General features: G+C 38.4%; 1 protein-coding gene across 1 annotated transcript in view; it reads left to right on the top strand.

Annotated features, from left to right (window-relative positions):
• INTS9 (integrator complex subunit 9) overlaps positions 1–12,959 on the top strand; it is a 120,724-nt gene that overhangs the window by 27,386 nt on the left and 80,379 nt on the right. Inside the window, exon 2 of the mRNA XM_008069688.1 lies at positions 12,452–12,579. Within this exon, the coding sequence (XP_008067879.1) occupies positions 12,452–12,579 (128 nt within the window). The remainder of the gene's footprint in view (positions 1–12,451; positions 12,580–12,959) is intronic.

Here is a 12,959-nt window from a genome sequence, read left to right as displayed (position 1 = left end):
GCAAACTGAACCTCTTTTTTCTTTGTCCATAGAGCTCCACAGTGGATCTATGAGTTGGCTAAATACAAAATGAGGAGAAAATTGGTGATGCCATGTACGATTTGTTTCATTAACACTATTACCTACAAAAAATGGTTATTTTATGACTCTGTGTAGTTCTCTCAAACAAGAGTAAAGAGCTATTGGCATTATACTTAAAGTTTCTACATTACAGTTATTTAAAGGCAATTTCAGCAATAAAACTAGTTTGCAGTGAGAGACTCCTATCTCTTTTTTTTTTTTTTGAATGGACAGCCCTTCATTTTGATTTGGTAAGAATGTAGTTGCTAAGAATGTAATCTCTGACAATTCCTTTCTGTGTAGCATGGTGTGTATGCCACATAGGTTAATCCTTTGCACTTGGATGTCCCCCTCTGAGGGGAGATCTACATCCAGCAAACTAGTTTACAGTGAGAGATGCCTATCTTTGTTTTTGAATGGACAGGAAAACCTAACAAAAGAAAGTCAGGGACATAAAGAGATTATGGTGATTATACAGGGCAAACTTATGCAAGTGCAAATTTTTCAGAAATGTATGTTTCCTTGAAGTTGTCCATTCAACTTGCATAAAAAAGCAAATAAATAGATGGAGTATATATTGAGATATATATTTTTTAAAAATCAGCTTGGCATTACATAGAAGAAGAATATGTGAAGTGCTTTCACAGTGGTGCTGACAAGTTCCCAATGCAGCAGGATACCATATGTTTCCTGACAGATATCATACTAGTATTGTCCTAGCAGAAGAGCTACTAAAGATGAAATGTTATATTACTGGTACTAGGTCAGCTGAAAGGGAATACTAGCACTAATAAAAATTAAACAACCAAAGTTTTTAACGAAAAAAAGTAGTGTATAAGAAAAATAATCTTACATTTCTTGTGTGGGAGAACAAAAGGATCATTATAATTCTCAGTACTTAGACTCATGCAGGAATGAAATCTACCACAAGGACATTGTGTGGTGGAAATATTATATCAGTCAAAAAGCCTGAAATGATTCTAAATCATATTGTAAATATGAGCATTATAGATTGTGTGAATCAGTATACTCCTACATATTGTTTTTTGTGAAAATCTTTAATATGGTGGAGGAAGTTATTCTTCTGGGAACTAGAAATTTGTATTATTAACTCCTATATACTGTACTGAGCATCAGAAAAGAAAAACGTATGTCTCATTTGATATTTGTCAAGCTTCTGACCAATCAGTTGAAAAGTGATTTTCAGGAATCATGGATGCGTCCCTTCCACATTGTCTTCGAACAACAGACTGGACAATAAATTACATATTTTTCATGTGGGAGGAAGAAACTGAGACTGCACTGTCTGCTCAAATAGAAAAACACCAGGTAGAAGATGTCAAATTACTATTGTACAATATGTAATTTTGTATTGTTCATATGTATCAATGAACCTATAATAAATGTTGGTGACTAGTTCACAAGTTACCACACGATAGGAAAACATAAGATTTTAAATTTTGATTTTTTTGTCATAGCAGTTTCTCAATGTCCAAAATTCCATTATAAGCCAAATGTCATTACGATACAATAATTAGTTTCAAAACTATATTATTTAATATTAAGTGGTTAATTTTCACTATTTCATTTAAAAAGTGTGGTTGAGTTGCTGGAAGGTGATTCGCGAGATGTCTCTGAGTGCAAAGAGTTAAGTATACTGACTCTGGAACTCACAATCCTGAGTTCAAGTCCTGGCATGAATACTTACAACTTTGGGACCATGTGTAAGTTTCATAATCTCTGTGCCTCATTTTCTTCATCTATAAAAATAGGAAAGTAGTTTCTACCTCATAGTGTTCTTGGGAGGATGAAAGGAGTTAAATATGAGGCTTATTAAGTGCCTGATACTTAATAATACCATATCATAATAACTATGTATATTGTATTATTTTAACAAGACTAGGGAAAAGGAGAACAGATATGATATTTAGTATGGTTCTTTTTACAAAAAAAAAACCAGACTTATTACTGAAACTGAATTCACTAGAATTCAATTTGCCATATGACCAAGTTGCCAAATTTACTAAGTTGCCAAATACTTGTTTGTGAAGTTTACAGTATTTCATACTGCTTTTGAAGATTTCTGTGAGGTTAAGTTGACTTAAGATTTCTGTGAGGTTGTCATTTTGTCTGCATAGCAGCTTCTTAAAATATTAGATTTGCTTAAACATAATGTCATAATGTGATTTAGTCTTGTTAATAATAGATGTAATGTTCAAAAATGTTTATTTCAAAATCAATGACAGAAAACCCCCAAGTGCTATATAGCTCAATGAAAGGATTACTAAAAAACTTTATTAACTTTGTCATGGATCCATAATGAAGATTGTCTCTGCTAGGAGCTTGGGCCAGTGCTTTGAGAGTATTGAAAGTCTTATTTAAACTGTATGTTTGTATGCTTACCTATATATTACAAATAATCAAGCTGAGAATCAACATAAAAATTGGTCTCAGGATGGTAACATTTCTTGCCACAAATAAAGCTCCACCAAAAATGAGCTCACCATCCAAAATATTAAAACAACAGTAATGAAATACACAAGTTAGGATGAACTGATGTCATAAAACTATCAATAACTTTAGACAATTGGACAATCTGATGGAGACTCTAAAGTTAATATTTTGTTTGTTTGGGGTTGTTTTTTTTTTGAGACAGAGTCTCATTCTGTAGCCTAGGCTGGAGTGCAGTGGCACGCTCACGACCACTGCAGCCTCAACCTGCTGAGCTCAGGTGATCCTTCCGCCTCAGCCTTCCAGGTAACTGGAACTATAGGCACACGCCACCATGCCTGGCTAATTTTTTTGATTTACTGTAGCAATGAGGTCTCTCCGTGTTGCCCAGGCTAGTCTCAAACCCGTGGGCTCAGGCAGTCCTCTCACCTCCGCCTCCCAAAGTGCTGGGATTACAGGCATGAGCCGCTGCACCCGGCTTCAAAATTAATATGTTAAAGTGATTAAAGGTATAAATGAAGGAATCAAACCTATGAAAAAAACAAGATGCTTTTCTTTTTTTTTCCCCCAGACAGAGGCTTCCTCTGTTTTCTGGGTGCAGTGACGTAATCATACCTCACTGCAGTCTTGAACTCCTGGTCTCAAGCAGTCCTCCCAGCTCAACCTCCCAAGTAGCTAAGACTACAGGTGCATGCCACCACACACGTCTAAGTTTTTCATTTTTTGTAGAGGCAGGGTCTTGCTATATTGCCCAGGCTCAAGATGCTATTTTTAAAAAGGAAAGAGAACCTCTAGTTGAAAAATGTAGTCAGCCAGTCACGGTGGCTCACGCCTATAATCCCAGTACTTTGGGAAGTGGAGGTGAGAGGATTGCCTAAGCCTAAGAGTTCGAGACCAGCCTGGGCAACTTTGCAAGACTTCATCTCTACAATAAATCAACAACAACAAAATTAACCAGACTTGATGTGTGCCTGTAATTCCAGCTACTTGGAAGGCTGAGATGGAAGGATAGCCTGAGCTCAAGCAGATCGAGGCTGCAGGGGCCATGAGCGTGCCACTGTACTCCAGGCTGGGCAGCAGAGTGAGACTCCAACTCAAAAAAATAAAAAGGAAAAGGTAGTCATTGAAAAGAATCTTTCAGTATCCATTTAACACATCAGTTAAATAGCAGTTTTGACATCATTAAAGAACTAATTAACATGCTGTAAGATAAATCTGAGAATACCCAGAGTGCACTATACAGGGCTACAAATGAAAATAAGAAAAGATAATTTAAACTTGGAGATGGAGGAGTAAAATGAAACGTTACAACATGGATTTAATAGGCATTACCGAAATAGAAACTAGAAAGAATGGGAGAGAGGCAATATTCAAAGTGCTAGTGGCAGACAGTTTTTTTCACAGTTGTGAAAGACATAAATCATCATATGTTGGAAGCATAAACCCCAAGGAAAGAAAGTCATGCCTCTTGGCTGTGCACATCTTTGTGAAAGACTAGAACACCAACAATAAAGAGAAGATTTTCATAGCAACCTGTGATGGAACACCAGCTAGCCTGGCTGCAGATTTCTCATCAGCAGTAATAGATGCCAGAAGACAGTTGGATTAATTCATTTCTTTTGCGTTCTGAGTTAATGTGCTAGCCTGTAATTTCACCAGCATCACTTTTGAGGAGTAAAGTAAAAATAAAGAAATGTGCAGACCAATGATAACTAAGAAGTTACCATCTGAACGTCACCACTGAAGGAGGTAAAGAATCTATTTCATATCCGGACTCGGTGGCTCAGCCTGTAATCCCGTGCCTTTGGGAGGCTGAGGTGAGTAGATTGCCTGAGCCCATGGGTTCGAGACCCGCCTGGGCAGGCGAGATCTCATCTCTACAATAAATCAAAAAATTAGCCGGGCATGGTAGCACGCGCCTGTAATTCCAGCTTCTCAGAAGACTGGGGCAGAAGGATTGCCGGAGCCCGGCAGGTTGAGGCTGCGGTGGCCGGGAGCGACCACTGCACTCCAGTCTGGGTGACAGAGGGAGACTCCAACTCAAAAATAAAAATATAAATAAATAAATAAATAAAAATAAAAAATAAAAGAATCTATTTCAGGAAGAAAGAAAGCGAACACAAAAGGAAGAATGGAATTCCAGAATAATTGATGATCAAAGAAATTGGCTAAAATGTTGATGAACAATCATTAACTATTTAAAAAAAAAAGGTGAAATAATTCAGTGACTCTACAAGACGGTTGTTAAGACACATATGTCTTTTATTTATGTAGCACTGAGAACTAAGCCAGGACACAGTGCTTATGATGGTACTGAATAGTGCATTAAATTATAGTTTATCTTTCCTTTGAAGTCACTTTTATTTAGTGAAGGAATTTGGCATTTACCTTAGTGTGCATTGTTTTGGATGAGATAGGGAATCCTGTTATACATATCTTGGTTATAAAACATCAAAGCTTCAAATTGTGGACAGCTTCCATAGTAGGAAGAAATTAACGATAACTAAAACTTAGACCGAGTGCAGTGTTTCATACCTATAATCTCAGCACTTCAGGAGGCCAAGGCAGAAGGGTTGCTTGAGCCCAGGAGTTCAAGACCAGCCTGGGCAACATAGCAAGACCTCGTCTATACAAAAAAAAAATCAAAAAATTAGCCGGGTGTGGTGGCATACGCCTGTAGTAACTAGTCGGGAGACTGAGGCAGAAGGATTGCCTGAGCCCATGAGGTCAAGGCTGTGGTAAGTCATCCTGCCACTGCACTCCAGCCGGGTGACAGAGTGAGACCTCAACTCAAAAAAAAAAAAAAAAAAGAAATCTAAAAATTGGTTTTAAGACAAACTTCATTACATAATGATAAAAGAAACCGTTCACCAGTAAGATGTACCTCTGACCGTTTTGTTCTTAGCAGTGTCTTCTCAAAATACATGAAGCAAAATTTGACAGAATTGCAAATATAAATTGACAAGTTCTCTTTCTTCTAAGACTCAGGTAAGGATATAAGAGATTTCAATAAGATAAACTTAGTTTGCTTGCTACACAATTTTCCATTTTCAAGTACACTGGGCCTTTTGTAATAATCGACTGTTTACAGAATATAGGACCACAAAGCAAGCTGCAACACATATCCAAAAATTAACGTACAGATTCTTTTTTTTTTTTTTTTGAGTTGGAGTCTCACTCCGTCGCCCAGACTGGAACGCAGTGGCCACTCCCGGCCACCGCACCCTCGACCTGCCAGGCTTGGGCGATCCTTCCCCTCAGCCTTCCGAGTAGCCGGAATTACAGGCATGCGCTACCATGCCCGGCTGATTTTTTGATTTATTGTAGAGATGAGGTCTCGCTGCCCAGGTGAGTCTCGAACCCATGGGCTCAGGCAGTCCACTCACCTCAGCCTCACAAAGGCGCGGGATTATAGACTGAGCCACCGAGCCCGGCTCAATGTGCAGATTCTATTCTCTTACCATAATAAAATTAGCAATCAATAACCAAAAGAGGTCTGGGTGTTGTGGCTCATGCCTGTGATCTCAGCACTTTGGGAGGCTGAGGCTGGAGGATAACTTGAGGTTAGCAGATCAAGACCAGCCTAGGCAATATAGCAAGGCCTTGTCTCTACCAAAACAAAAAACAAAAAAACTGGGCATGGTGGCTCAAGCCTGAAGTCCCAGCTGCTCGGGAGGCTGAAACTGCAGTGAGCCATGACCACATCACTACACTCCAGCCTGGACAACAGAGCAAAACCTTGTCTCTTAAAAAAAAAAAAAGCCAGCCGGGCTCGGTGGCTCAGCCTGTAATTCCGCGCCTTTGGGAAGCTGAGGTGAGTGGATTGCCTGAGCCCGCGGGTTCGAGACCCGCCTCGGCAGCGAGACTTCATCTCTACAATAAATCAAATAATCAGCCGGGCGTGGTAGCGTGCGTCTGTAATTCCGGCTACTCAGAAGGCTGAGGCGAAAGGATCGCCGGAGCCCAGCAGGCGAGGCTGCAGTGGCCGGGAGCGGCCACTGCACTCCAGTCTGGGTGACAGAGTGAGACTCCAACTCAAAAAAAAAAAAAAAAAGCCAAAAGATAACTGTTACTTCTTGTATATTTGGAAATTAAACTAAACATTCATACACTTCTAAGTAGTTTGTGGCTCAAAGAAGAATGGGAATTATGTAATATTTAGAAATGGATAAAATAAAAACAATATATCTTACCTTGTAAAATGCATTCAGAACATCACTTGGTGGGCAGTCTACAGCATGAATGCATTTTATTTTTTTCATTTTTTATTTTTTTGAGTTGGAGTCTCAGTCTGTCACCCAGCCTGGAGTGCAACGGCATGCTCACGGCCACCGCATCCTCAACCTGCTGGACTCAGGTGATCCTTCCTCCTCAGCCTTCCAAGTAGCTGGAACCACAGGCCCGCACCACCACATCCGGCTAATTTTTTTATTTATTGTAGAGACAAGGTCTTGCCAAGTTGCCCAGGCTCATCTCGAACCCCAGGACTCAGGCAATACTCTTGCCTCCACCTCTCAAAGTGCTGGGATTACTGGCATGAACCGCTGTACCCAGCATGAATGCATATTTTAATTAACTATGCATTCAACTGCAAAAGTTAAAAAAGTTTAAGAGATAAAACTTAGAGAAAATGAAATAAAACAGGGTAGAAATTAAATGAAATTGGAAAGTAAAGATATATATTTATTGTGATGATAATTGGTTAGTTATTATCTAAAAAGCAACATTTTAAACTGTAAAGGAAAAAAAAGAAAATTAATAGAGTAGAAAGCAGTAATTGCTCCTAACTGATGGAAATGTTTTGTAAAGATAACTACATTCTCCAAATTAATATATAGATTAATTGTAGCCTCCATTTATATCCTTGGGAGAGATGGTTTTTTAGAATTGAAGTCTAGTCACTCTAGCTTATTTGACTATATTTCAAGGTGTATACATGAGAAACCAAGGCAAAAGGACCAGTGGGCAAAATAGAGACTTCAGAAATAAATTCAGACTTTTATGGAAGACTTAACAAGAATAAGTTAGACTATCACAGAACTTACAAAAATAACTTAACAAAAGTGAAAGGAATTACATTTAATGAATTGTGCTAGGACATTTAGGAAAATGAACTCCTGTTTTTGTCCCAGTTGTAGAAAAAAGATCAATTTAGGACATTTATAAAAACAGTATTTTCAGAGATCAGATAGGTTTGATAGCATAATCACTTTTCTGCAGAAATGTGTCAATATCAAAAGGAAAACAGCAATGAGATGGGCTGAATGTAGATGGTTGCTAACCTGAGTAATAAATACATGGGAATGCTTTATATAATTTTGCTTGTTCTGTATATGTTTGAAATTGTTTATAATAAAAGTTTTAAAAGTGAAAGTAACAAAATGGGAAATCTGTGCACTAAGTATAACTAATAAAATTTTTATCCAAAAAACAAATAATTTTTATGTATCTTAAGCATATTTAACTTTTTAAACCACATTCCACTCATTCAGTGGAAAAACAAGATCAGCAGACACACAAGGAACATAGATAATACAGTTGTACCTCAGTACCCATGGGAAATTAGTCCCAGAACCTTCTCCAGGATGTCAAAATCCATGGATGCTCGTGTCCCTTATATAAAATGGCATTTTGCATATAACTTATGTACATCCTTCCGTATACTTTAAATCATCTCTTTATTACTTACTTATAATACCTAATACAATGTAAATGCTATGTAAATAGTTATACTACGTTTTAAAAGTTTGTATTTTTTATTGTTGTATTGTTATTTTTTCCTGTTTGTGGTGTTTTTTTTCCCCCTAGGTATTTTTATCTGCGGTTGGTTGAATCTGCAGATGCAGAACCTATGGACTTTAAATTGCCATACAGAATAATCTGCAGCTTTTTAAATAAATAGAAATAAAATTAGCATGAAAGTGTTGCTATGTGCTTATTAAGCTAGAAAAAAAATAAAAGTTGTAAAGCCCATGTTGGCTAGAATATTCACATCTGTACTCTCTGGTGGGTCTGTCTTTCAGAAGAGCAAACTCGCAGTGAGCAGTGTTTAGAAAACTGTCAATTCACTTTACCTAGTCTTAGGAGATACACAAATGTCTAAGACAGTAGTGAATATCACTATAGAATATAAATTACTCCCCCCAGACCTAGATAATCTGCCACTTGAGACTCTTAGTGATTCTACAACAGTAGCAGCCAAAAATGAGCATATACTGTGTGCCAGGCAGTTTATCCATTCACTGAGTCCTCACAACAACTCTGCTTGGATAGGTTCTATTCCTACATCTTACAGATGAGGAAGCTGAGTCGTGCAAAGTTAAGTAACTTTCCCCAAAATCACACATTAATAAGGAGTGCAGCCAGGATTGGAGCCCCGACCGTCTTAACTCCAAACTCCCTGCTTCATATAATTTTACCAAACTACCTCTCACAACTAAAGTCATTTATCAGATAGTTGACTTACCTTGGTTAGGGCCCTTTGATTACCTCTAGATAACTACTATTAAGGTGTTGGTTCAGATTCTAGATCATTTTGACTATGCTCCAGATGGGTATGAGCCGTGAAACCGATCTGCTAATATATGACTAGTGACATTGTAAATAAGCACAGTCTTTTTTGGAAAGCATTTTGGCAGCAGATTTCAAGAGCCATAAAATGCTCATGTTTTTTTGACCTAGTTAATGCCACTTCTGGGAATCCTCTGAAGAAATAGTCCAATATGGAAAAAGCCTTATGCACGAAAGTGATCACCACAGCAATACTTGTAATAGAGTGACTGGAAGCAACCCTGAGTATTCAGTGATAAGAGAATGACTAAACAAACTGTGGTGAATTCACTTGGGTTAGGCCAATAAAAACGAGGTGTGATGCAGCATAAACAAGGAAAACATAGTCATCAAAAGTTTTTAAAGCAGTACACAGAGCAGTATGAACACTAAAATTACAGCTTTTACAAATAAGAAAAAAGACAGAATATAAAAGTAGTCAGATTAACCTGGGTACAGTGGCTCACGCCTGTAATCCCAGCACTTTGGGAGGCAGAGGCGACAGGATTGCCTGAGTGCATGGGTTCGAGACCAACCCAGGCAACTTGGTGAGACCTCATTGCTACAGTAAATCAAAAAGTTAACCAGATGTGGCGCACACCTGTAATTCCAGCTACTTGGAAGGCTGAAGCAGAAGGATCACCTGAGCCCAGCAGGTCCAACTCAAAAAAAAAAAAAAAAATAGATTGTCTTGACTGTAGGTAATATTTTTCTTTCCGTAAGTTTTTAAGCCTTCTGTAATACAGATTTCTTGCTGGTTTTAAAATTAAAATCACATGGTTACTTACTTTTTTTGTGCCTTAGTCTCATAACCCTCACTAGATGATAAGCTGCTTGGTGATAGAGACAGCATGTTGGAAATGTACAGAGAACATCATCAGAGGCAGCAAGGAAATGTACAGAGGACGTTATGGGAGGCAGCAAAGTCTGGGTCCCTTGCAGGCACCTTCCATACCGGTGTACAATTCTTGACTAGCTGCTCTGTGCCAGGGTGCTCTCAGTTGGCCTACAATGAGCATATACTCATTGCAGTTTGGGAAGCATGAGCAGGATCTTTGGAATCAGAGGGCCCCCTCTGTGAGTCTTTGGTTCTTCCCAGACAAGCCTCTCAAAATGGATTAAGTTCAATTTCCTCACCCATACAAACAAGGCCAATCGTGGTCTGGCACCTTTCGTAGATGCTCTGAAAAGTATTGCTTCCATTCAGTGGTGGCCCTTAGGAAGTGTGCCTCACTTTTCTTTGTCCTTTGATGCCAGTAACAATGCGAAGTCTTTCAGTTCTCTTCTTTTGCTGAAATCTGTAGAGCGGCAGCTCTTTCGTGTTGTTCTTCCATCCTCTGGTGTACCTTATCACCCATCATTTAGAGTTCAGGATGAAGATTTTTTTTTTAAATTGTCATTCAGTGTGGCCAGCTAAATTTTCAGTTTTGTTTTAATCATATTTTCTTCTAGTTGTGAAAAGGTAGTAAGTATTCATTGCTAAATGCTTAGAAAATAGAGAAAGTTGAAAGAAGAAAATTAAATAATAATCTTCTCACTGAGAAACAACCATTATTTACATCTCATTTTATTTTCCTCCAGGTTTTTCTGAATACTTGATTTTTTTTTTTTTGAAAGGAGAAATCTAGGAAAGCTCTTATTGGAACACTTGCTACATTTGGAGCAAGTTTAACATGAGACTTTGTGTTCATTTTGAGATAGTTTAACAAATAATGCTTTGATAGAGATAAAGACCAAGCTAGCAATAGGGAACCAGATGAAAAGTGAGGATAGGAATATCTCTATCTTAAATTGTAGCAAAAAAATTTGCTGTAATTCTGATGCCTATCTAAAAAGGAACTTATTTAGAGTATAAGTACCCAGCTCATGCATCCTGGACTTCTTCAAGACAATTGCAATTTTAAATAATTTGTATCGTCTTCACCATAAGTACCCTGCACCTCTTCAGACTATGACTTTGTGAATTTTGGTTTGGTAAAATGTCATCATACATAAACCTGGAATAAACAGAAATCTTGCAAAATACTGACAGTTTCTTGGCTTTGGGCCTTACTGTTTTTAGAACATGCAGTTTTAAAAAATTATCAGTTCCCCTAATGTCCTCTGGAGAAAAGTAGGAAATTTATCCACTGCACAGACCCAACAGAGCAACAAATACCTAGAAAGACTTAGCCTAAGTGACTGTGGCCATGTGGAACTGGGCAGTGATGTAGCATTATTCTGAGTTTTGTTGTCCCTGTGCTTAAATCAGAAAGAAGGACTGGACTTGTCAAGAGACTTATAACACAGATTACTTCGCTTTCTGGGCTTTACTGCTCAAGGCAGGATTTTATGGAATGACTAAAAGTGAGGAAAAGGGTCTTCTTCCATTTTTTCTGAGCAGCAATAGAATTATTAGAGGTGACAGGGTACCTCCAATTTAGGTTATGTTCAGTAGGATGGCAGATCTGTCACCCCTGATAGATTGAAGAAAACATGGAAAATGTTTCCGTGTGTGTGTGTGTGTGTGTGTGTGTGTGTGTGTGTTGGAGTCTCACTCTGTCGCCCAGGCTGTCTGCCTAGCTATTTTTTTTCTAATTGTAGGGATGAGGTCTTGTCATGTTGACCAGGCTGGTCTCGAACTCCTGAGCTCAGGCAATCCTCTCGCTTCAGCCTCCCAAAGTGCTAGATTTATAGTGTTGAGGCTTGGTAAGGCCACCACACCAGCCTCATCACTATCCTTTGAGTACACCATCATAGCTTATGCCCCTTGGACTTCTGAGCTCTGCTGCCACTGGCAAGAGAGTCCTGATTGGTTGGGAGCAAGTGTCCCACACTCCTGTTTCACACCTGCACATCAGGGAGGTCGTTTGTCCTTTTGAGTCATTTCTTCTGACAAGGCTGAGTTGTAAACCTTTTCTGGAGCTTGTTAACCTCTCTGACCAATTCCTCTTTGCAGAAAGCCTCTTGGCTTTTTTACAGAAGGAAAAAAGCAAACCTAGAGCACAGTTTGAGATCCAGCTTAGAATTTTGTTGACTTCCACAGCTTTAGGCAGTAAGTACTTACGTAATTACAGATAGAATGGTGGGAATTTGGAAGTATCATGTGAGTGGACTAGATAACCATAGCCTTGAAACCTTCTCTTTTGAATAACTGTGGCCCCTCTAAAACTATGCTTGCCTGAGGTATAATTTGCTACCTCTGAAAAAGCAGATGTGATCTGAGACATTGGAGTATTCTGAACAGCTAAGAAAAGTAGTGTCCAAGCAGTAAAAGGGGGAAAGCTACATAAAAGTTAGATGAACTTACACGCTGTTCTTATAAGAGAAGATTATCAGTTTTATTTAATTTTTACTTTACAGGCTTTTTCTGTATTCAGTTGTTGATGAAAGTAATTTAATTTTTTTTCAGTATTGCCTGTCAGGGCACCCAACCTTACCATGCAATGTGCTCAAGTTCAAATCAACCACAATTATGTTGGACTGCGGACTGGACATGACTTCCACTCTCAGTTTTCTTCCTTTGCCACTTGTTCAAAGGTATGTGCTGATGAATCCTGAGGCAAAATGAGCTTTTGTTTGCTGAAAAATGGTTCTCATTAGTATAAAGATTACCAGTACCTTGTATATTGTCATAAGTTTGCTTTGTTCCCTTAAAAATGTTCTTTATCAAAATAATTTCCTTTGGCTGAGTTGGTAGAAAGTGTTCTATTGATTTATTGATTGGCTTCCTTATTATAACTTCTTCTGGGCTTCTGTAAAATGTTCCTGCAACTGCTCAGTGCAACTGAGGTCATGTTTATTTCATCTTTCTTGTTAATCCACATAAGAGCTGATAAATGGTCAACTGATGAGCCCAAGAATTGAATTTTAGAATTATTTAGCAGTCTTTACAGGGACTTAACATCATAGAGTCTGAC

The sequence above is a fragment of the Carlito syrichta genome, unplaced genomic scaffold, assembly GCF_000164805.1.
Source record: "Carlito syrichta isolate Samal-C Ts95f unplaced genomic scaffold, Tarsius_syrichta-2.0.1 Scaffold312190, whole genome shotgun sequence".
NCBI classification, from domain to species: Eukaryota; Metazoa; Chordata; class Mammalia; order Primates; family Tarsiidae; genus Carlito; species Carlito syrichta.
This window is presented reverse-complemented; position numbering and strand designations above follow the sequence as displayed.